The sequence below is a fragment of the Falco biarmicus genome, chromosome 11 (genome assembly GCF_023638135.1).
Source record: "Falco biarmicus isolate bFalBia1 chromosome 11, bFalBia1.pri, whole genome shotgun sequence".
NCBI classification, from domain to species: Eukaryota; Metazoa; Chordata; class Aves; order Falconiformes; family Falconidae; genus Falco; species Falco biarmicus.
In genome coordinates, this window is record NC_079298.1 from 2,560,179 (window position 1) to 2,582,875 (window position 22,697).

At 38.9% G+C, this 22,697-nt stretch overlaps 1 protein-coding gene across 3 annotated transcripts in view; it reads left to right on the top strand.

Annotated features, from left to right (window-relative positions):
* Nucleotides 1–22,697, top strand: part of SLC44A5 (solute carrier family 44 member 5) — a 94,329-nt gene that overhangs the window by 38,326 nt on the left and 33,306 nt on the right. For all 3 annotated transcript variants that reach the window (XM_056356231.1, XM_056356229.1, XM_056356230.1), the window contains exons 2-3: nt 6,971–7,019; nt 15,827–15,900. In XM_056356231.1, coding sequence (XP_056212206.1) covers nt 6,971–7,019; nt 15,827–15,900 — 123 coding nt within the window. The remainder of the gene's footprint in view (nt 1–6,970; nt 7,020–15,826; nt 15,901–22,697) is intronic.

Here is a 22,697-nt window from a genome sequence, read left to right on the forward strand (position 1 = left end):
GTTGGCTTGTGCACTTGTACCTTTGAGCATTGAATTAGCAGATTGTGTACACTTGCCCAAAAGAAGACATTACTGTTGCTGAGGCATGCTACAGGAAGTTTTAATTACTTGAACATACCTATTTACCCCAGTAGAGGGAAGCAGCACATACACATACAGCTCCAACGCCCTTCAAATAAAAATACTATTCTCTTAAAGCCGCACCTGTTCTAGCCACAGGCATGTGTAATTTTTTACCAAACAAAAAGTAAGAAAACTGAAGAAACTAATAGCTATTAAAGAAGAAATGGCGTTTTATTAGAGTTGGGTAACATATTGCTAGCCAAATGCCTGGTCAGTTAGTGTACGTCTGTGTTTAGCACTGTCTGTTCAGAGCCTTCTGTCACTGTCCTATGTTGAGATTTACTGAAGCACCTTCTGACAGAGGTTCAAACTTAGGTGGGAGCACAGTAGAACCATAGTCACTTGGCTTCTCTGTCACTTTTTGTATTTGCCTGAGGAGAGCAGGAAGTCCTGGGAGGTAGTTAATTATGGGAGTTCAGTCAATGGTTAATATTTTACAAAAGATAATCCACACCCTCATATTATTTTCACTCTGTTTACTGATACTGCTTATACCAAGTATCTCATTCAGTAAACATTAGAACAGTGCTGTTAAGTTCTGTAATAACAGAATGGGCTGTGACTTCAGATCACAGGCATCTTTTGTGAACTATAATCTGCAATCATTCTCCTTTGTCATTGTGTACTACACAGTGACAGGGTTGACTTAAAAATGTTAATTTTTGTTGTTCCCGCATGTAGTTCAGCCCTGTCTTGTAAAATTATTGCAGGAATGTGTATACAAGTGTACATGTTACTCGTTACAGAGTTCTACAATTGGTGTTTTAATCATACTCTACAGAGAATGGAAATTTCATACTGGTCAGGATCACCACACAGGGATTCTGTTCCTTTGTGGCCAAATGGAGAGGTTGCTGGGTTTTTGGTTTGTTTTTTTTTAAGTGGCTTTGGGATTCACATAGTAGCTACAATGCCTTGTACTTCCTTTCACTATATAGGCATTACAGTATCTAAAGTAACAACACTAAGTCTTTCTAGTGCTAAGTCTTCTATTCTGCGCTTTTGTGCTAGGCAGAAAGACAAAATGTACATTTTATAAAGAAAACAATTTGGTAAATTATGACTACTCCTACAGATAAATGTTCCACTTGACAAAAATGAGAATTTGATATACAGCAGGTTACATTTTAGAGTTAAATGTGTCAGAGTAAATCTTGCTTTTCCCACTTGCATAACTTGTACTTTAGGGAAGCTAGTCACGTGTATAGAGGGAGAAAAATTTGGCCAGGTGTGACTTGTAAAGACTATTTTCTCTCACAGTAGCACAGGCTACAAAAGCACAGTAATTACTGACAGTGTGATGCCTTATTCTCAGTTAGCAAATTGGTGGTATTTTTTGCAGTTGTATTGACTTCCATAAGATTATTTTACAAATGGTATTCAGGTGCATACATTTCCCTTTCTGCTTATACGTTGTAGGTTAATACAAGCTGATAAGAGTAATTCCTTTTCATTCTTACTAGTAGACTGGCTTGGAGTAGGTGGGGAAGGCACTGAGTGATAACTTTCTGTTCAGTGTAAGGCCTGCCTACTTTGTGAATTTTCATTCTGATTCATGACAATCAGCTTTATTTTAAAGTCTTTTTAAATATTATTTTTGCGTATCTGTGCTTGCTGGGGAAAGTGTGCTAGCAACATAGGAGTTGGCAGTTAATATCTCACACAGCTTGCTAAAGTGATCCAGGTACAGTAACATGGATAGAGATGAAGAAAACTACTATGGAAGACACGGTAATTTACCTGCTTTCTTATGACAATTTGTAAATGCCTGATCTAAATCTCATTTATTTCAGTTGTATTATTTCACTTGACTTTAATGGGCTTCAGTTCATCCTCAAATGGCTTTCTATAACCTCTTCAATTATTAGCAATATCCTATTTTTTTTTCTAGCATGACATTTGCAAGTTTATTTAAATTACAGGTCAAAGGTAAACTTTTTGTACATCTTGTCAATTTGTATTTTAGATAAGTAATTTAGAATTGCTTTTTAAAATTATTATAGTAATCAAGTGCAACAGTTACATTCATATACTGTTTGAAGTCAGAACTGGTAAATGAAGTGTCTTGTGAAATTTTTATTTTGGTGATAATTCAATGTACAAAAGTACATTGTACAAAAACGTTTCATATCATAAAGCAGCCTTTGAAATAGATGTCTCATCTGCAAAGAGTGCATATCATCTCAGTTTTTAATCTTAGCAAAAAAACGACAGGCGTTACCCCTTGCCACTGCTTTCTTCCTTATGCCTACCAGACTCTAAAGCTTGGAATTTGCTTTCTTAATATGTTTGGGCTTTTATAGCTAAGGAAGTGGTTTGCTTTTACCAGGAGCTATGTAAATATTAATAACATCAATAATTTCCACCTCACTCCCAAGAAGTCTTCTCTATTTTTAAAGAATGGTAGTAATTAAGTAGGAAATTTGATATCTAATTTGGAAAAAAAACAGAATGAAAAAACCAGCATTTTGCTTGTGCTGTGAAGCTGTGATCAGAGTTGCTGTCATATGTTGTGGTAAGGAATATTCCAGTGATGCTACAGACTCCTTCTGTCTGTGAATGTTAGTGTTTTTTTAACTTTAGAATCTAGTTATCTTTTCCTATGTAGACTGCCATATTCTGTAATGGATTTATGTTGAGACCTAGGTGACAGAGGAAGACAATTTGAGCAGTGTTGCACTGCACCATGCCATGATAAGCACACTGACTTCTGGCAGCAAGGAACAATTCTTGGAAGAAGTTTGCAGTACTGCAGTAATTTTACTGCTGTTAATGACACTTACTATCTCACAGCATCCCTCTTCTTGCCTGATGGAGATTAAAGTCTCCATTTGAATCAGAGCTGATTTTCTGGAGTGCTTTTTTTTTATTTTTTTTATTAGTTAGAGGATATTAGTTTTCATTGTAGCAATATTGTGGAGTTCACCTACAACACTTGAGTATGCTCCATAAATACATGTATTTTTTGACATACATTTTTCTTTGTTCTGTTTCAGAGGCACACAGGTATGACATAAATAACAAAACTTGAGCTACATACACTGTTAGACACTGTTGATCTTATTATGGAAAGGAGGACAGTTGAGGAAACACATTACATCTTGCCCAGCTGGTTGCATTATAAAACTATTCTGCCTGATGGAGACATTCTGGAAGCTCAGGAGGTTGCCCCTGTCAACAAGCTTTCTCGGAACAACACAGACTGCAGAAACATCTGTATGCAAAATACAGGTGTATGGCTTCCCTGCTGAAAGTCTGTATCGTATGTTTGAAAAAGTAGCTTGTTGCCATACCAAGGAGATCAGAAATCACTGCTTTCTATCTGGAAAGTAAACAATGCATAATGTGTGAGAAAAGATAAAAATGAACAAGCGCACTAAAATACATTTGGGGCATGCTACGTCTTAGCTGGCTGCCACCAGACAGTTACAGCAATGATGGACTTCAAGACATCCTTTTGACTCTCTCTGTGCTGAGACATGGTTCATTTACCTAATCTCTTCCCAGCAGGTATTTGTCTAATCCATTCTTGAAAGCTTAGGGTGAGGAAAATTCAGAAGTATGCTTGGAAAACCTGTTCTAGTGTATAACTGCCTATGTGTTCTGAAAGGTTTCCTAATGCCTAATGTAAACCACCTTTGCTGTAAATGAAGTTAGCTTCTGTCTCTGACAGAGGAAGCTGAGGACAACTGATCACTGTGGTTTTTATATGGTATTTGAAGACTGTTTTGTGCTCCTTCCCTTAATCACAGTCACTGAAGTTTGCATTCATTTACTGCATTTTGTAAACTCTTAATGTCTTCTATTTAATCAGTCCTACTCTCTCCATTTGTCTGTATCTTCTGAAATTCTAGTGCCATGATCTAGAAATAGTTTTTTCAGCTGAGGCCGTACATGTCCCAAGCACAAGGAACAGTGACTTCACCTGTCATACTCACAATTCTTGAATGAGTTTGTGCTTTCTTTTGCAAAGCGATCACTTTACTGAATCTCTGTTTGTAGTCTGCCATAATACTTCAGGGTTCTTCTCATCAGTGGTGTTGAAAGCAATTCTGTATGGATTTGTGAATGGAATTTGTCTTTATAACATCCGTCAATTTATGAAGATCACTTTGAATTGTTAAATTGTTTATGAATTTCTGTTTGATTATGTCTCCAGAAGTGTTGTAACAATTGTCACCTGCACAGTCACAATGTGTTCATTCCACTTCATTGTTCAAATTGTTAAGGAAAGTGTTGAATAGCTTTGAAGAATAGGTTTCTTGAGTAGTGGGACTGAGCTAACTACTAACATTCAAGAGTGAGAACTTGTGGTCTTAATGAGTGATTCAGTGAAAGTGTTTGTCCCCATAGGCAAGTTAATTGTAAGAAAGAATTACTAGGAATGGACTGAGATCAAATAGAAATTGTCATCATGTGGTTGTATAAATCACAGCCAATAGTTGTGGTGAATATCCTATCCAGTTCTAGCCCTTCCTTTTCCAGAGGTATGTAGTAGCACTGAAAGAGGTACAGAAAAGGAATATAAGCATGACCAAAAGTATGGAATGGCTTATGTAGGAGAAACAATTGAGCAGACTAGGACTCTGGGAGACAGACAAGTAAAAAGGACTGTAATAACCAGTACAATTATTAGCAGCATGCCATGCTGCTCCATGATGTAGGGCAAGTTAAGTAGAGATTCATGGAATAAATGAGAAAGAAATTTGCCCACAACTTTTAAATACAAAGTCACTACCTTTGGTTTAGAAAAGTGTTGCAAATCTCTGTAAACTCATTTTTATGGAAATACCACTATGTTTGCCTTGATTTTGCATTTCTCCTTACGTATTCACTGTGGTCCCTTGTTAGACACAGGGTATGGGTCCAGTGGATCTCTTGTGATCTCGTTTGGCTGTTTTTAACTGCTAAACTTGGCTCCTGTATAAGCAATGAACAAATGTTCACTTCAGTATGCCTTAGGGCCAATAGGGAGTAATGTTACAGATGCTGAATTGTTCTGGAGATAAATTATTTTGTAGAAATACTTACTTTGTAGAAATTGCTGTGCAAAAAGGTTCTTCAAAATACAGGTTTTGGCCCAGCATCAGGTATTGTTGTGGTACACTTGTTTTCTGGACCATGGTGGGTTCCTGTAGTACCTGTGTAGCAGCATAAAACATCTTCTGCTCCCTGGAGTTGTCACACATCACTCCTCCAAAGTTTTAGCTTTCCCAGTCTCTTCTGTGTTAAAACATACTTGTATTAGGAGCCTGGTAAGGTGGACCTGAACACCTCAAACGAAGGCTAAATAAAATTTTATTATCTGCTGTGTTTATTGTACTGGACTGTGTGTATTTTGATAAGGTTTTTCTGATATAAACCAAGAACAAAATCTGGCATTTAGTTAATAAGTAAACTCTGCTTTTGTGAAGTTGCTGAATTCTTCTCTAATTGAAGAAGTATTTTTTCTGTGGGCAGGCAAAGGCTTAGGCTGGTAACACCCTTTAATACCAGGTATGTTCAGCAGAGGAGATCCTTTAGAAGGCAGTAAGAAAGCAGTCTGAAACAGTATTGTAGTGTTGACATGTGAGTGAAGAAATAATTTTTCATTGCACAGATTTTGGTTCAGTGTATCTCCATAATCACTGAACTTTAAAAAAATCCCATAAAGCTGAATAGCTGTCTTCAAAAGGAAAAGTCCAAATCCTGGTCTGTTGAACGAGGGACTGCATCTTGCTCTTCACACAGTTGTTTGAAAATTGAAAATGTAAGTTCTACTATAAATTTTTGTTACTCTTTCCCAAGTGAAATCATACTGTAATTCATCTTACTGAAGTCCACATTTGAAGCACAGATTGGTGGGTTAGTATTTGGCATTTTCTTGATATAGTTTGTTTGCTTGTAGAGTGACTCAATTGCAACTAAGCTAACCAGGATAGCTGTGTGAAACAAATTCCTTCCCCTGTAAACTTTGGCCAGCTGTTACTGCCTGCTTCTAGGAGGAACTTGACTTGACCTTCTGGTTCTGAGATTCATGTAAAGCAACAACTGTGTTCAGGGGTGTATGCATAACCAACTTTAAAACCTGCTATTCTTCCTACACTGGGATATGTGATGGGTGTGTCCACTTGAGAGTTAGAGAATATTGTTTGAAACATGTGCTTTTCTGCCGGCCTTGCAGTGCTGCACATCATCTCCAGCTCTGGAGAAGCTAGTGCAGTTACCCTAGCTGTGCAGGGTAGCGTAGAGCAAGGTCCACACTGAATTTCCACAGTTTCCAGCCATGCTTTGTCATCTGGTAAGTCCAATGCAAAAAGAGCAGACCTGCAGCTTTATGTCTGTAAAGTCCTGTAACCAAAGTAGTGGGAAGTAAGAATAACTCTGCAAGACTGTAAGTGTAACATTAAATACAGACATTACTCCAAACTGTTCTTTTAGAGAAAAATCAGAAGGGCTTAACCTATAGCTCCAGAGAGGTAGGTTCACTCCCTTTGCTGCCAAACTCACATAGCACGGGGCTATGAGATATAATCCTTGCCTCTCAAATATCAGTGACCTTCTACTGTGAACACTGTGCACAGGTGTAGTGATAGGATGTACATTAAAGGTTATTTATCATGTGGTAAATATGAGGCCCTCAAAGTGTTAAAGCTAGAAGAAAAAAGCTTTGATCTCATGTACAAAAACTAGGTGATTGTATTGGTGAATTACTGATACTCCCTGCATGAAATGATTTTAACAGAACTGATTAAATAGGAATATATGGAAGATGTTCTTCAAAGACTGCTTTTAACACCCCCCCCCTCTATACAGATTTTATTTTAAATAAGGACGTATTTTTATACTGTTTTTATTTTAAATGCAGGTGAACCAAGGAAATTTGACCCAAAGTTCAGAGGACCTATTCATAACAGGTAAATACTATAACTTGTTCTATTTAATTCTTTTGGTTTTGCAGTGAACAGGCGATAAAAAAAATTGTTAACAAAACTTACGAATTTGATTCTGTAATTCTTTTAAACCCAGAGGCAATCCTTGCCACCCTTGAGGATGTATCATTACTGGGGAATATTTACTGTGTGCTCTTAAGTTCTTTCAATTTGAATGCCAGTTCTGTATGCCTCATATTATCAAGTAGCTGCTGCCTTACCTTGTGCTGATAGAAGCAGGACCATTTGAGGTGGTGTTATGTTCTGGGGTGCCACGGCCATGTGGTGCAGCCTACCTTGTTTTCATACAGCATAGGGCTGGAACCCTGGCACACTATTCTTCAGTTTGCAGCTGATTTTCCTGCTCCCATAGTTGCCTCATCAAAGGACTTACTTGGTTCTCCCCAGTGTATGGCCTGGGTGCATCCCATTTCATTTGTACTGTGGCTGGCCAGTGGTGTAAATCCCTGGCAGAAAGTCAGTAGTGCTTGAACAGTGACAGCAGTGAAGTACTGCCAGTGATGTGGCTGGCTGCTGAGTGACTCAGCCCAGAAACCCTTAAGTGAATGGTTTTCACACGTATGAAAAGTGTCTCTGAAGTGAGTGAGACTACCTGTGGCACTGTGGACTGCAGGGGTGGTCCTAAAATATTGCAATTTAATGGTATTTTTGCGCAGTCTGTTACTGTGCCTTTCGGTCATGTGTGAGGAGTGGTGAAACACTGGTGATGGTATGCCTGGAGGACTTGTCTTGTTTTTACTGTTATTGTGTGGTCTAGTTAGTAAAAACTGTTTTTGCACAGGGCGTGCTGTCACATCTGTGTAGCTGCTGTCACAGCTTCTGCAATTCCAGGTGTATATATATGTGCTCTTCTAATTGTACGTTCCTCAGCAGCTTCTTGAAAACACAGCCAAATGAAAACAATACAGCACTACTATACCACATGTGTTCGTGCATTTTATAATGCTTTGGTGAGAGTATTGTTGGAAACAATATGAAAAGATTAAGGGTATCGCTTCATTATACAGTAGACCATAAGGCGAGCTGCATTGATGCTTATTGAGCATATTTTGCAATGAGGTGCACTTGGATTTAGATTCAGCGGACTGTTTCTGCAAGATGACTTGCTTGACCTTTTGGGGTCATCAATGCAGCACTGTGCACTGCACTATTGACATGCCTTTGAAGTAGTTTAAGATTATTGTTAATTTTTTGTAAAGACAATGAATGAACTGGATTTTTTAAAATTTATTTTTCCAGTTACTAAGAGTAAATGATTAAGAAACCATGGTCTTTCAAGCAAATAAAAGGCTATCTAGGTCCTATGAACAAAATGTCTTCTCAGAAGATATTCCAAAGAGTTCAACAAGAGGGAAATGGGCGTCTTCCCTGAATTTGCTTCTGATTTTGGGACTTTCCACTTTTCTGTGGGAGAAGAGATACTAGGAAGCTGAAAGCATACATTTTTGTCCAGACAAATGATTGCTAGTTATGGCTATGTGGGTGGGAGCTGTTTGTACACCTTGCCATAACTGGTATAACTCTATGTACAGTGTGCGTGGGGAAACACTTTGCTTTCTGCTCATAAAATAATTTGCCCTGTGCTTGGTTTCATTGTCAGTTTTCATTGAAAAGGTTGTCTTCATTTTTGAAAAATGGAGAGGGTGGGTTTCTAGGGAGACAGGCTGCATTGAAAGGTGCAGAGACAGCTGGAAAAGGTCACATCCCATCATTGTAACTGCTGAAGTTGGTGCATTTTTGTAGGTGCTGTAGAGTAGAAATGATGTTTTGAAGTTGTTGAGCACCAAGCTATCCCCCAGTCCACTAAAAGCCTGAAAAACAGAAACCAAGTCTTAATAATGGTGTATTAATATCTCTTAAAGAGTGGATTACTCCCACAATTTTTGTCAGATGGATCCTTTGCAAGGAGATTCAGTTCTCAACTTTTCTTTTTTTTTTTTTTTTTTTTTTTTTTTTTAATAGAAAAGAGCTGTTGTCAGTGGTTAAAAATGTTCAGCAACAGTGGGAAAAAGGAGTGTTCGACAAGGCAATGTATACACTGCTTTGCTAGTACCATCATTCTCAGGGGGGTTGTGTGTGGAGTTTGGTATATTTCATGCAGACATCTTTTCATTAAAAAGGATTAAAATGCAATGACTGTGTTGATTGACTCTGAGCCAACCAACTCATGAAAATCCAAAACTGTGTTTTCAAGATGATGTCTTTTATTGGTATAACTACGTACTGAAATTCTTTCAGGTTTTTTTCTGCTCTCATTCTGTACCATTCAAGACTGTCTCTGTTGTCCATAGAAAGATTAGTGTACAGTGGAAATATGTTGAAAAAGTGGATTTTATCTAACTTAAAAGTAGTTCTGAAACACACTTCTTTGTTACAAAGCCTCCTGCCAGAACAATCTGTCTTGGCTTGAATTCACTTAATAGTCAGTGCTGCAGATAAAAGCATGTCTGTTACTACTTAGAAGGTTCTGTAGTTTACAAGTGCAGTGAAATTGCTCAGCAAGCATCTAAGAAATCGGGGGCAATTCATTGGTGTTTTTCCAGATGTAAATGTAACATAGAGAATAAGTTCTAAACTAGCATTCACCATCCTTAGTGAGAAGAATAGAGAACCACAATTTATTTATTGATTTTTATCTTTCTCAACAGAAAATTTATGACAGAGAACACTGCAGCCTTGTAGTACTCTCACTCGAATGCACGCACCTTGTTCTTGTCTATGCAAGATGTATTTCTTCTTTTCCTTTCTGAAAGCTAATAATTTTAGAAATGAATGGAAATGTTTGTTTAGAAAGTTGATCCTAATTTGAGAAGTATCTTTATGATATTGCCAATGTGACTTTGTATGGACTCTGTGTAGGAATGAATTTAAGCAATAGTTTAGGGATGTTATTAAATGTTCATCTATGTACATTACTATCAGAAAATACTAGTAAGGTTTTATCTATTGTATCATAGAATCGTAGCATCGTTAATGTTGGAAAAGACCTTTGAGATCATCAAGTTCAACTGTTAACCCAGGACTGCCAAGTCCATCATTAAACGATGTCCCTACGCACCATGTCTATGTGCTTTTTAAACACCTCCAGGGATGGTGACTCCACCACCTCCCTAGGCAACCTGTTCCAGTGCTTGACCACCCTTTCAATGAAGAAATTTTTCCTAATATCCAGTCTAAACCGCCCCTGGTGCAACTTGAGGCCATTTCCACCAAGTGAGTAAGCTTACAGTAAGTAAGAAATTGCAGTAGCTCTGCAATTTTGCAGCTCAAAATGATGTGGCAGGAGTTTTGGTAGACAACTTTCTAGAGGAAAATTGAAACTCCTGGTGTTCCTTGTCAGTCTGAGCCGGAGATGTGTACCTTGCAGTCACCAGATCTGATGATCAGTTTAACTGAATTCATATGAGACAAAACCTGGCACATCATGTTTTAAGTCTAAGCTATCTCTGATTACTCAAAGGCAGAAATTTCCTCCAAGCCATCTTTCCCCCCACCAGAGGTTCACCCCTAGGAACTGAGTAAGTTGGGTGCCTCTCAGTTTCCAAATGTACGAACACTTGTCCAGTGTCACAACCCTAAAGCTGTCCATCTGTCAATCTCTCCCCCACTGGCGTTGAATGGTCTCAATTATTTCATGCCAATGCCGGATGAAGCAGGGAATGTTGTGGGGAAGACTTGTGAAGTTAAGGGTTCGTAAGGAATTTAGATAGAATATGTTATGCTTCTTTAAGAATAAAAAAAAATTTCTTCCACCAACATCATCATAAGATATCTGAAATATGTTTGTGGATAAATCAGTCAGGTACCATCATACAGGTGGGAAAACAAGCCTCTCCATAGTTATACTACAATGGATATAAGACAAACCATCTTCCTCCATTTAGATTTTCTCTAAATTCCAGTAGGGGCATTTATAACAGTCAATACAATCATGGCATATTTTTCTAAACTGCTTTGGCAAAATCAAATTAGCAAATCACGCTTCTGACATCTCCAATTTTGCAGAGTTTGTCTTGACTCTTTGCCTTGCCCTTGGTGATTTTTCTCCCTCCTCTATGTAGTTTCTTGAGTTTTTTCTCATTTTCCTCTTCCTGGTTAGACACATTGCAGGTATTTTTTTTCCTGTTATGTTTTAAAAACTACCGACACCCCTGGGCTATCTTTAATTGTTCACCATCCTTCTAGAATTTCAGTGTTCTTGTTAAGACAAAGATCACCTTTTCCTTTCTGACTGGAAAATGTAGTTAATGGGTTCTCACACAAACTGAATCTCAGTAAATTTCCGTAACCATTTAGCTGTCGTCTTTAAGGGTTTGAAAAAAACTAATAAAAATTCCTGACCTTAACTAGCAATAGAAACTTCGCCTTCTCACAAATATAAATGTCACTCATAGATATCTGCATGGCACATCACTTGATACTGCGGTCAGTATTGAAATAATAAACAGTTTTGCCATGTAAATTATCCTTTGTGCTTTTTAAACTAAATAGCCTGCTAGAGATGTTACTTAGACTACACTAAGAGTCTACCATAGGTAAATATTGGTGGAATACAAAATTATTTTTCTTGTTACTAAGATTTTATTGGTCCATATATGTTTTATTACGTGTTGTCTGTATCAAAATAATTTGCCACGCATTCACTAATATGAGTGGGAAAGCCTACTTTTTTTTTTGAGTTCTTGTTTTGTGTTTCTGGCTTGGGGCATACAGCATCTGCAGGTGTTGCTCATTTGCAGATACTGAAATTTGAGTTTTCCAGAACGAAACCATACTTAAAGTGTGGAGCCTGTAACTAAGATGTATGAACTCAGTAAATCCATGCAGGTCAGTGCAGGTCAGTCATACTCATTAGGAAAATGCAGAATTTCAGTTGATGGAAAACAGCTTGTGGTGAAAACTTGTATAAATATCTTTTTCTGTGCAGTTTTGGCCTTCACAGGAGAAGTGGCAATTCATGGGGGATTTTGAAAGAAACTCTCTGCAAAACTTTAGTTTATGGGCACCTTGCACGCTCAGTCAGCTGTGCAGGGTGGTGCCCTCAATGTCACTGTGCTGATAGATACACCCATTTGTACAGCAGACCTTGCTGCTCAGTCCAGCCCCAGTGAAGAAAGGGGTCTTCAGAGCTACATGGCATCGTATGGCACAGTGTAACATCACCTTGACACAACGTGATGTAGGGAAGTGTGAAAACACAAGCTGTTAGTCCAGCAGGGAGGAGGAACTCAGAAGTGAGGACATTAGTCGTCACCTTAATGTGGCAACAGAGGTGAAAGCAGTGACCTGAAACTAACGCTGTGAGCATCCTGAGCCTCACTTTGCTCTGTGGTTGCACAGGGCTGGGCTCCAGCTGACTTGCAGGTGCCGATATACTGCTAGTGCTGTTTCACTAATAAACGTCGTCCTTTCTTGCTAGCACAGCATCTTGAGTGAAATTGCACTTCTGACAGATTGGACGTGGAAATGCCAAACAGAGGGAGGTTCTAGTCAGTCATTAACGGTTAAGTGCATGAACTGTCAGTGAATAAATGGCTTTTATGCACTAATATTCTGTGTGGTGATTTTATCCTTGCATTCTTTATTTGCTAGGTTGCCATTACCCTTGCACAAAATACTCTTTGCTTGCTACACCACATGTAACACCGCAAGAGAAGCCAAGAGGCAAGTACGTTTCTGAGATGGTGGAAAGCAAATCAAGCTCCATAAATTAGGCTAAATGACAGCAGTAAGCAGTAAAATGTGATGTGGCAGCCTGAAATGTGCACTTAAGCAAATGAAGGTCTTCTATTATGTCACCTGAAAATGAGGAATCTGAGGGTTTTATCAGAAATTTATCTTTGTGGAAACGTCTTGGTTCAGATTAAGGAACTTGGATATCTAAAAAGTACCAAAAAACATCGACATTTCTAATACTGGCTATTAGCAAAGGCGTTTTTTATTTTTTGGTCATACGTACTATAGGAAATGTAAAGTACTTTTTCTCATTAATTTTTGCATGTCTACACATAATTATTATATAAAAGTACGATAGCGCTATCTATAAGAAAGATTATAGAGCCTGTATGATAAATGGTGTTCTCAGTTCTTATAATCATATTTCCATCAATCCATCTTCCTTAGGGTTCAGTTTAACAGTTCAGTCTCCTGAATGATTTTGCTCTGCCTCATTAGCCTGCAACAAACGGAAGAAGCAGATTTGCCATAACAGATCACCTTCTTAGTTTGAAAAAATTTGTATCAAATCTGTGTTCAGTCAAAGCATGGCTGGATAATTTCTGAGTAAGTTTCAGTAGTAAGCATAGGCTTCCAGTATCTCCTGTTAAGGAAGAGGCAATTCTCATTGCTTCAGTTCCTGCAACTTTGGAAACTCCCAGAATCTTCACAGTACAACCTTGTGTCTTTACAGAGTTATTTTAATTTATTCATTTAAGATGTTTTACTTTTTTTTTTTTTTTCCCTCTCCATGTGGAGCCTTGTATTTATGAGGTAATGTTATGATCTTACTGGAAGTGAGCTACTTGAGCTAGCAATGATGTTAAATAGAGCCAGGATTTGACCTGTAGTATCTAGTAAAACAAGCCTTTATTTTGAATGAGCAACAATTAGTCTGTATAAACTGTTTCAAAATTTTCTGAGGCTATCCAAATAGGATTTATGTGCTTCCTGTATATTTATAAATTATTTGTATAATAATATTTGGCAACAGTGAGTTCTACTAGGTAACTGTGCAGAAGTTTGTGTATTACAAAGAACAGAAAATCCTGCATTCTGGTAAAGCGTTTGTTGGTACTTGTTCACGGTGGCTCTGCAAAACTTTGAAAGGAAGCTTTACCACAAAGGGATGTAATCTTTGATTGCATTTAGGTATCGTAAAATGAGACCTGTGAGGATTGAACTGGAAGAGGTTTTGGGACTACAGGAGTTGTAATTAAAGTATTTATGGTGCCATATTTCTCCTGAGACATCTTGAATTAAATATCGTACCTCTTAAAAATGGCTCTGATGGGGTAAGAGCCAAGCCTGAGCAGTGTCAGAATTGCTGCTGAACAGAGGCTGTGAAAATGAGCAGCGTTGTTTCAGCATTACCTCTTCTGCTTGCCCTTTCTTGGGTTACTGTCGTATTGACCTTGAATCCTGGACCACCTTGGCCTCACTAAAAATTTATTTCCATGGGATGCTAAAACTGGGTATAGAGAAGCATACAGGATTTTGCATTCCTTTTCTATACCTGGGAATGCTTTTCAGGTTCTGAAACTTTTTAAAAGCTCTGCCATCTTTATCTCCTTCTTGCTAAAGAACAGTGGCTCTCTAAGAGGAGGCATAGAGTGGAAAATGGAGGGAATGGTGGATGCTAAAAATGGCTGCGTGCCAGCTGGCGTTTGGGATCTAAGGTTTCTGTCACTGGCGAGATTCTGCTCGCATCCATGTGGCTCCACGCACGGCCTTGTGGGCAGGGATGCACCGCGCTTGTTGTACGAAGGTATCCTTGACATCAGTGTGCGGCATGCATTGGGTTTCCCACTTGCCTGTAAGGACAGAGCGGGACAGGACCCGGCTCAGGTCAGATGGCAGCGGTGTGTGGCACAGCTGTGGGGATGGCCTGGTGTGGCACCGTGGGTGCTGCGGGCACCAGCCCTGCCCTGACAGGGTGGTTGCAGCCTGGGCATCTTCAGGCTGCACAGCCCCCCCTGCCCGAGCTGCCTGTGGTGGGATGTGGTGAGCAACGGCAGCCGCAGGCATCCTTCAGATAAAGAGGCCGCAGGCAACATGCCCCTTTATGAGTATTCGCTCCTATGTTAATTAAACCCTGTCGAGACCATTAGCTGCAGCTGTTTCTTAACCAGTGAGGCCTGCAGACGGAACTGTTTTACTTCCACGCATCTTCAGAAACAAGGGCTTGTGAAGGAGAGAACTGCTACCCCCCTGCCGGACCCTGGGAGCCAGTGGTCTCCGCACATGTGTGCTGACCTGCTCGCTTGGGAGTGTCATGCTTCACATTAATTACACTCCTGAAACTGCTCTGATCAAGGTCAGACGCTGCAGAAAAATAAGATCCACATCTCCACTCTTCTGCCTGCATGAACTTAATATGCAGACCAACAAGTAGAAGACAGTAATTCAACTGAATACTCACAGAGTACTCACAGTTTTCAGACTGAGGAATGCTGTTCTTTGATTGCTTGTCTGTAAAAGAAAGTGTGGCTCTCCACAATACCTTGGGGATTCTTTTGTCCTCTCCGTAGAGCACATTTTGTTTGTGTTAAATGAGGTCAAGCAGCTGAGTCAGAATTTTGTGCGGAGATCAGGGGAGTTGCATATAGGCTTTTTTTAATTTCAAGCTGTTAAATTTCCATTCATAAGCTGTTTATAATAAAGGTAAGTTGTGCTGAATCTTTCTTTCATCACATTGTTTGAAATACATGATGCCATATATATATATTGGGCGACATGCTACCGCAGGTGCCCTGTAGTAGCTTATACTGTAAGTGATCTCATGGATTCAGTGTTGTGAGGTATTATTTGTTTAAAGGATATTTAAATCTGTTCCTTAATTTTTTTTTATTGCTGTCTACAACACAAAAGGCATATGCATTTATTTGCTGTGAAAGCAGGGCCTTACACCTCAAACATGATTTTGTGAATAACACTTCTACTAGGCGCAGATGCAGACATCTTATTCACATGTTAAAATACTCTATGACATTTGGTGTTTTCAAAGGGTCATATTAGACATCTTGTTTTTAAAAAGTGTTAATTTCTGTCCCTAGGCACTGTACAGACGTTATTTGCTGTGTGATCTTCATAGTCGTCATTCTGGGTTACATTGCATTGGGAATTGTGGGTAAGTAAACGCAGGTGTATAGTGCTTTCTTATACACAGGGGAAGCAACTTTGTGAATGTTAGAATTTTTAACTGAATTTTGTTTATATCTGTGTAAAGCTTTTCAATCAATAAGCAGTGCGTTGCCTAGAAGCAAATAATGACTTAACATTCAGTGTCTGTTGTAATTAGGGAGAAGTTCAAAACCACATTTACTGATGAAAAACTCGAAATCATGTTCAAGTGAAAATACATGGTTTGATAATTTTGCTATCATAAAGTAACTGTAGTGGAAAAATTCACTGTCATTTGTCATTAAACCAACAGCAAAAGTTAGAGATAAACACTGGTTTTGGAAGGCTTTTGGTTCTGTAAAATATTACTGAAAGAACCGATGTGAGCAGTAAGGAGAAGTAAGAGAAATTACTTTATTCATTGTGGGATACAGAGTTGTTTGTGCATCAGGATAATCATTAATAATAGCTATTTTATTTTGTTTGTGTGAGAGTATCGTATGATTGCCTGTGTGTAAAAGGACAAATGGTGCTGTAAAAGTGTACTTACTGTGTATCTGCACATGTGTCTGAGCTTTTTCAATTTGCTTTAAAAGATTGTTTTGGCCAAAAAATCTTTTGCCAAAGAAAAAAAAAAGCCATTAGTTTTCTTCATAATTCTGTAATACCATTTTCTGTTCTGTATAGAGAAAAGGTTGTGCAATCTCCATCCTTGGGGATATTCAAAAGCTGTCTGGATGTGGTCCTGAGAAACCTGTTCTAGGTGACCCAGCCTGAGCAGATGACCTCCAGAGGTCCCTCCAACCCAACCATTCTGTGAAAAGCTATCTTCTATAGTGTGAAAAGGTGACTGTAAGCAAGACTCTTTAATATAGGTGATTCCAATAACTGAGAGAATACTGTACCCTCCCACTAAATTGTACAGTCACATAACATCCTCCAATACAATGCTGAGCTGTCTCCTCAGACTTTGCCAGTAGTAGCTGAGCACTGAAAAAATTCTGAAAAATCGGTTCTCTCTCTCAAGCACCAGGAATACTCTTGTGTGTATTTTTTCTTTCTCTTATTCGCCTGCACTTACTGCTTCATCATCAACCATTATGTCTTCAGGAAGACAGAGAAGTGAGGAAGCGAATGGTATATACCAGCAAGTGAGAGGGGCATGGAGGACCCTTGCAAGGAAGTGTGAAGCGTGCACTAGGAAGCAAACACCAGGGTAACAGGTGGATAATGATGCTTGCAGGTGGAAGAAATTACTTATTTTCAAAACCACTTTGGTTTTTTCTTGTTTAATGTCTTTGAGCCTCTGTTTCCCAAAAATGAATGATAACTTCAGATCTATAAATGTAAGAAAAGTGGGCAGGGCAAAAAGTGAATTCAGAAGCTATCAAGCTGTACTTGATTTTATACCATACTTCTTAGCAGTATAGGATTCTCTTTGGGATTGGATCCAGGAAGAAGGTCCCTAACTGTACTGCATGGCATGATTGTGCAGTCAGCTTCAGACTAACTTGAAGTGCAGTCCTTTGACAGTTTTTTCACAAGTCAGTGTCTATGATTGTGATGCTTAAGTTAACATCAGTGGCATCTGTGTGGAGACAAGTCCAAGATCTCTTTGTTTTGTAGCCACTACTGGATTCTGTATATGCAAAATGCATCACAGTTCTGGCTACTGTTTGGATCCTATGGGCCCTTTCCTTTGCTGTGGAATGAAGCATGTTCTTGCCCTTGTGGCCTAATTGAATTGTTCCCACTTCGTTTAATTCCAAATTGACACTGCTGTTCATTTGACTTGTGAAAGTACTTCGAGCAGAAATAGTCATGACTCCCAGTTACAGGAGATTGGAGAAGGACTTACCACAATATACGTGCAATGTATTTCTCTGCTTATTAAACCTGCTTTGGAATAGCCTGAAGAAAAATAGGTGAATTTTTAGTCCTAAGAAGCAACAGTGGCTGCTGGACTGTGCACAGCTGTTGCAGACCTGCTGTGCCTTCCACTTGGTTCTGTGAGTATGCCATGTCTGAAGGACATCCCTCTAATGTCTGTCCTCCTCTTCACTGATGTTCTGCTGTCCTGTCACTGCTCAAATGCAAAGCCAGAACTGAAGAAGCTGGACTCAGATCAGAGGAGTTTTTTTCCTGAGCGTACAAATGCTCTGGTGACTGATGACCTGCCCTTGTGCAGACAAGCAGTATTCTGAAGTGCTGCTACCTGGACAGAGGGAAAGGAGAGCACTGGAAGTTTCTAGCTGTACAGTACTCTTGCGCTGCCAGATTTTGGTGCTCTTTTCCAGCACTACATAAATCTTATTCTTTTGGCTAGAACTCTATGTCAACTTTGTATGTGCATTTTCCAAAGAATCCCATATGATAGATGTTGCAGAAGTGGATAGTAGCAGAAGCAGACTGGCCAGTTCCTCGGTTCTTCATGTCTGTAATCTCAGACAATGCAGTTACTGTGATGTGAGACACTGAATCAATCATATTCCTTGCTCTATGCGTGCAGTAGTTTCCTACTGGACAAAAGGAGTCTCAACAGCCTTCTCTTGCAAACCTTATGAAGTACTGGCTAGAAGAGAACCTATTCCTGGAACTAGATACCAAATTTGTTGCTGGTGACCTTTTCTGCCTTTCTTACAGAGATTTGAATTTTCAACCCAGAAACATTTAGTTCAGCTCCAAATCTATATCCATGTGGTCCCTGCTTTTCATCTTCCTTTGTACTATACTTCAGCTATTCTTTTTACTCTTGATTTATTTGTAAGTAAAAGATGAGATCAGCTTTGGTACAGTTCCAGAGGCCAGCCCTGTACAAAACGCATGAGAGTCAAAGAAGTTCACATTATGAAAAAATAGATTATAAATAAATCCTTAGTCATGAATTATGCTTTATGGTTTATTATAGAAAAAAGATAGATTGCCACAATTTCTTGAATATGTGTGAATACCACTTTGGTTCCCTGTTTGATTTGGCTTGAGAAATAAGCAATAAATGCAGGTTCATCATACAACTGCTATGACTTAAAATCTAAGTCAGATTTTGCCCTCAGTATTGTAAGTATGGCTCACACAGACTTCAGCTATATATGTGCCAGTGAAGTAGAATGTTTTTATGTTTCAGGGGGGTTGAAATGTAGTCTGAGTAGAAGGTAATCAATTCTCCTTGAAAGATGAAACTCAATTATGTTTGATACTAGCCTTTCTTAGTTCTACTTCAGCGATGGCTGCTGCTGAGTGACTGCATTGAATAGAAGTAGTTGTTCTATTATTTACTTTCTTATCATGCTTTTAACTTTACAGGTGAACTAACAGTGCTAATTTAACATTCTGTGTAGTTTTACTTCCTATGAAACTGACTTAACTCTGCATGTTTATTTCAGAGACACTTGGCTTACCCAGGCGATACCTTACAGATATTCAATTTCTTAATTTAAGATTATTTTAATTCAGAAAAGTTCACATGAAAGGCAGCAAATAAGTTATTCTGGAAAAAGAGTCTCACATTCCAAAGGACAGGTTAATACAAAGTAATAACTCTTGTTGTATTGCTCCAAGGGATACTTAACACAATACCAGTGTTATCCACAGGGATTTACAAATTCTGTGTCATCTGTTCTGTTACCTGTTTCAATACATTAGTAAATTGATTGTGTTAAAAAGCCATAAGAACAATTTGGCAGGTCAGTTTCACCATACATTAAAACATTAGAATCATACCTTTAAGGGAAGCAAAATAATTATATGAAGGACTTTGAAAAATACATAGTGGGAATGAGACAGTATAAGCAGATTGGCTGTTCATCTTTAAGTATCACAGGATGCCATTGTTTTAATCACATTTTCTCCTTGACAGGGAGCTTTCCAGCCTTTACAACCACTGACATAGCCCATAGACCATAGAAAAAAAGGAGTGCATCTGATAGACAATTAGTGACAGACATTAGCTATTTTTGATACTGTCCATGTGTGTTGGCTGCACATCAGTAAAAGGGCTGGCATAACTGCAGGCCTCCCGAAAATGCCATACCAGTGTCATAGGATGTTACATTGCTGCTCTGAAGGCTGTCAAGCGTAGTGTGGTTCAGCTGTTCTTTAATTTTCTTTTTTAGCCCAGATGTTTGTGCCAGCACTCAGACTGTAGCCTTATGAGCATCAGAACATGCTGGAATAAAAATTGTAGGCGACTGGATTCCTTTTCATTTAGTACTTGATAGTGAGTCACCAATAGTGCAGCAGAACATGCAAAACATGGTGCTACTCTCTCAGTCTAGTTCTTGCAATAACTTTCTTCCCTCGGTGAGTGGTGTTGAGGTAGGTACTTACTCTTCACTGACTAGGCCAGAAAAATTGTGTATTTATCCAATGGATTCTTTCACTGTCATTGCTCTAAGCTTTCGAAGAGGATTAAGTTCCTTGATCTTGATCGTTAGCCCTGGCACAGGTGATGAAAGAAGCTGAGTATTTTCTCTTCTGTTGGTCATTTCCCTTCTCTTTCTGCTGCAGAGTTAGTTAAATGCTAAATGTGTATGCTGTAAATCAGACCAAATTATTTTTGTTTCACTGTGGAATTTAGCTGTGAGGCACGTTCCTCCATCCACCCAACAGCTGATCTCAGTGATAGAATTTCACAAAGTGTGCTAAATCTATTTTTTTAAAAGCAGCTTCTTATTAATACTGTTTTATTAAAAATATGACTGAAGCCTTAGGCGCACAGGACAACTATTGCCAAGCAGGAGTAGTCTTAGGCAATTTGATAATGGCAAAACAGGTACAATCTGAACAGAAATTTTGTTCAGAAATGAGCAGTGTGGTCCATTGTTTATATTCTGCTAATTTCTACTAAATAATCGAGAAACACACTGCAGAAGATGAATGATTAAATTTGAGGCCAAGGATTGATACAAACCCAGTGAAACCATGGGAGCCTTTTGAAATATTTCAGCAGACTTTGTGTTAGAACTAAGAAGAATGTGAGGAGAATACACTGCTCTGCCCATTTGATGGAGCTGGGTTTTATTCTTGTTTGCTCTGTTAGTCCACCCAAACAGGCTGAAGGAAGTAAGCCTGGGTCACATGGGCCCTCCTTAAGGAAAGAGCCCTAATAAGACTGAGATGGCAAAAAAAACCCCAACCAACATTATGTTGCAGTGCTTATCTCCTTTCTCCCAAGTTTGTCTGAGGAGTGAAAAGCAATTCCAGGTTTAATATGCTACTTAGGAAAGGGATATTGTTGGCAGTAGCAACTCCTTCCAAATTATCTATATGAAGCAGATACAAGTCTAGCTACTAAATTCTCGTCTGTACTTTGAATCTGGCATGGTGGGGGTTATCTCTACTGCTTCCTGTTTTGCTGGTGTTAAAGAAAAAATACAGCCAAATGTGAAAAATTAGTCCCTTTAATAATGTGCTAAAGTAATTTAGAAAAACTAATTTGGGGCTGGGAAAACACTGATGTGTTAGAGTCATCTAACATACAAGTCAGGTCTTTCAGGTCTGTATAGGCAGCTGATTTATTTGGGACCAGGCTTTCACTTGTGTGGCAAGTGAGATCATACTAAAGTAGCAGAAAAAACTCCCGCTTGTCAGAGTCATGGTGGAAGAAAGTGTACATGGCATAACGTGCAGCCTCATTGCAGTCACCAGACAGCTTTCTGCTTTCTAATGCCATGTACACGTATGACTCGTCAACCAGCCATAGGAATTGCTAAGAGAGAGCTGATGCCTCCTAAATGTTCCTGTAAATAATGCTACTGAAATAGGTAAGTAGGGGCTAAGAAATGAAAAAGTAAATGGGTTTTGACACTGGTGAAGCTCTTTAGCTTTCTCTGAGCATCAGCACACCACAATTAATCTGAAATGCAGTTAATCTGAATGTTCAGAAATTGGTACCAAGCAGCAGGTTAATTTAAAAACTCCAAAACACAGAAAAACTAATATAGGTTAAAAAGAGCCAGCAGATTCATTTTGGTAGTCTAAAGCCATTCCAGGTGAAAGGCAGCATTACAGATTCTCTAACTATTTGCAAGTCATTGAAGATATGTCGTGCATCTGTCCCGAACATTTCAACAGATTTACAGTCTGCTGCTCTGAGATCTTACATAGGTTCGGTCTCTACTGCACATACCGTTATTGTTAAGCACTGCTATTCTTACCAAAGTGACCTTGAGGAAAATGACAGTTTCCCAGATGACTAAATATAATGTCACAGAGTTGAGAGAAAATGGGATAATTGCAGAGAAGCAAGCTCAAGGTGGTTTGCATAGATCAAAGCCCAAAGTGTATGCAAAGTGGGCTCCCAGCATTCAGTATATCATGCAAGAGGAGGAAGGTTGGGTCTAAAATCTTTTCAATACCTGTAATCTTCCCTACATAATACAAGTATAGGGAAGTGTTTGAGAGAAGTTAAATGTTCTTTTCTAACAGTTCTCTAGCAACCTGATTTTAGGGTGTCAGGGTAGTGATATTCTGGTATTGTATCTTACTTTCAGGCGATATTAAAAATAAACGAAATTTCCATTATCTAGGGTCAAAGAAGCAGTTAGTAGTCAGAATAGTTCAAAGGCTAGTCATTGGCTAGTCATGAAGGAGGCTTAGTCAGGTCTGCACAGTACAGCGTAGAAATAGCAATACCTAGAGTGATAGCTGGTGCGTACTTGATCCTTAAAGGGAAATAATGGTGCAGGTGAAAATGGCTTGGAGAAGAAATCCTGCTTTGAAGTGAAGAAAAGTTCAGCATAAACCTCTCTTCCCATTCAGTACTGGGGTTCACGCTGGCAAATAATACATAGGTTGCCAGGTGCA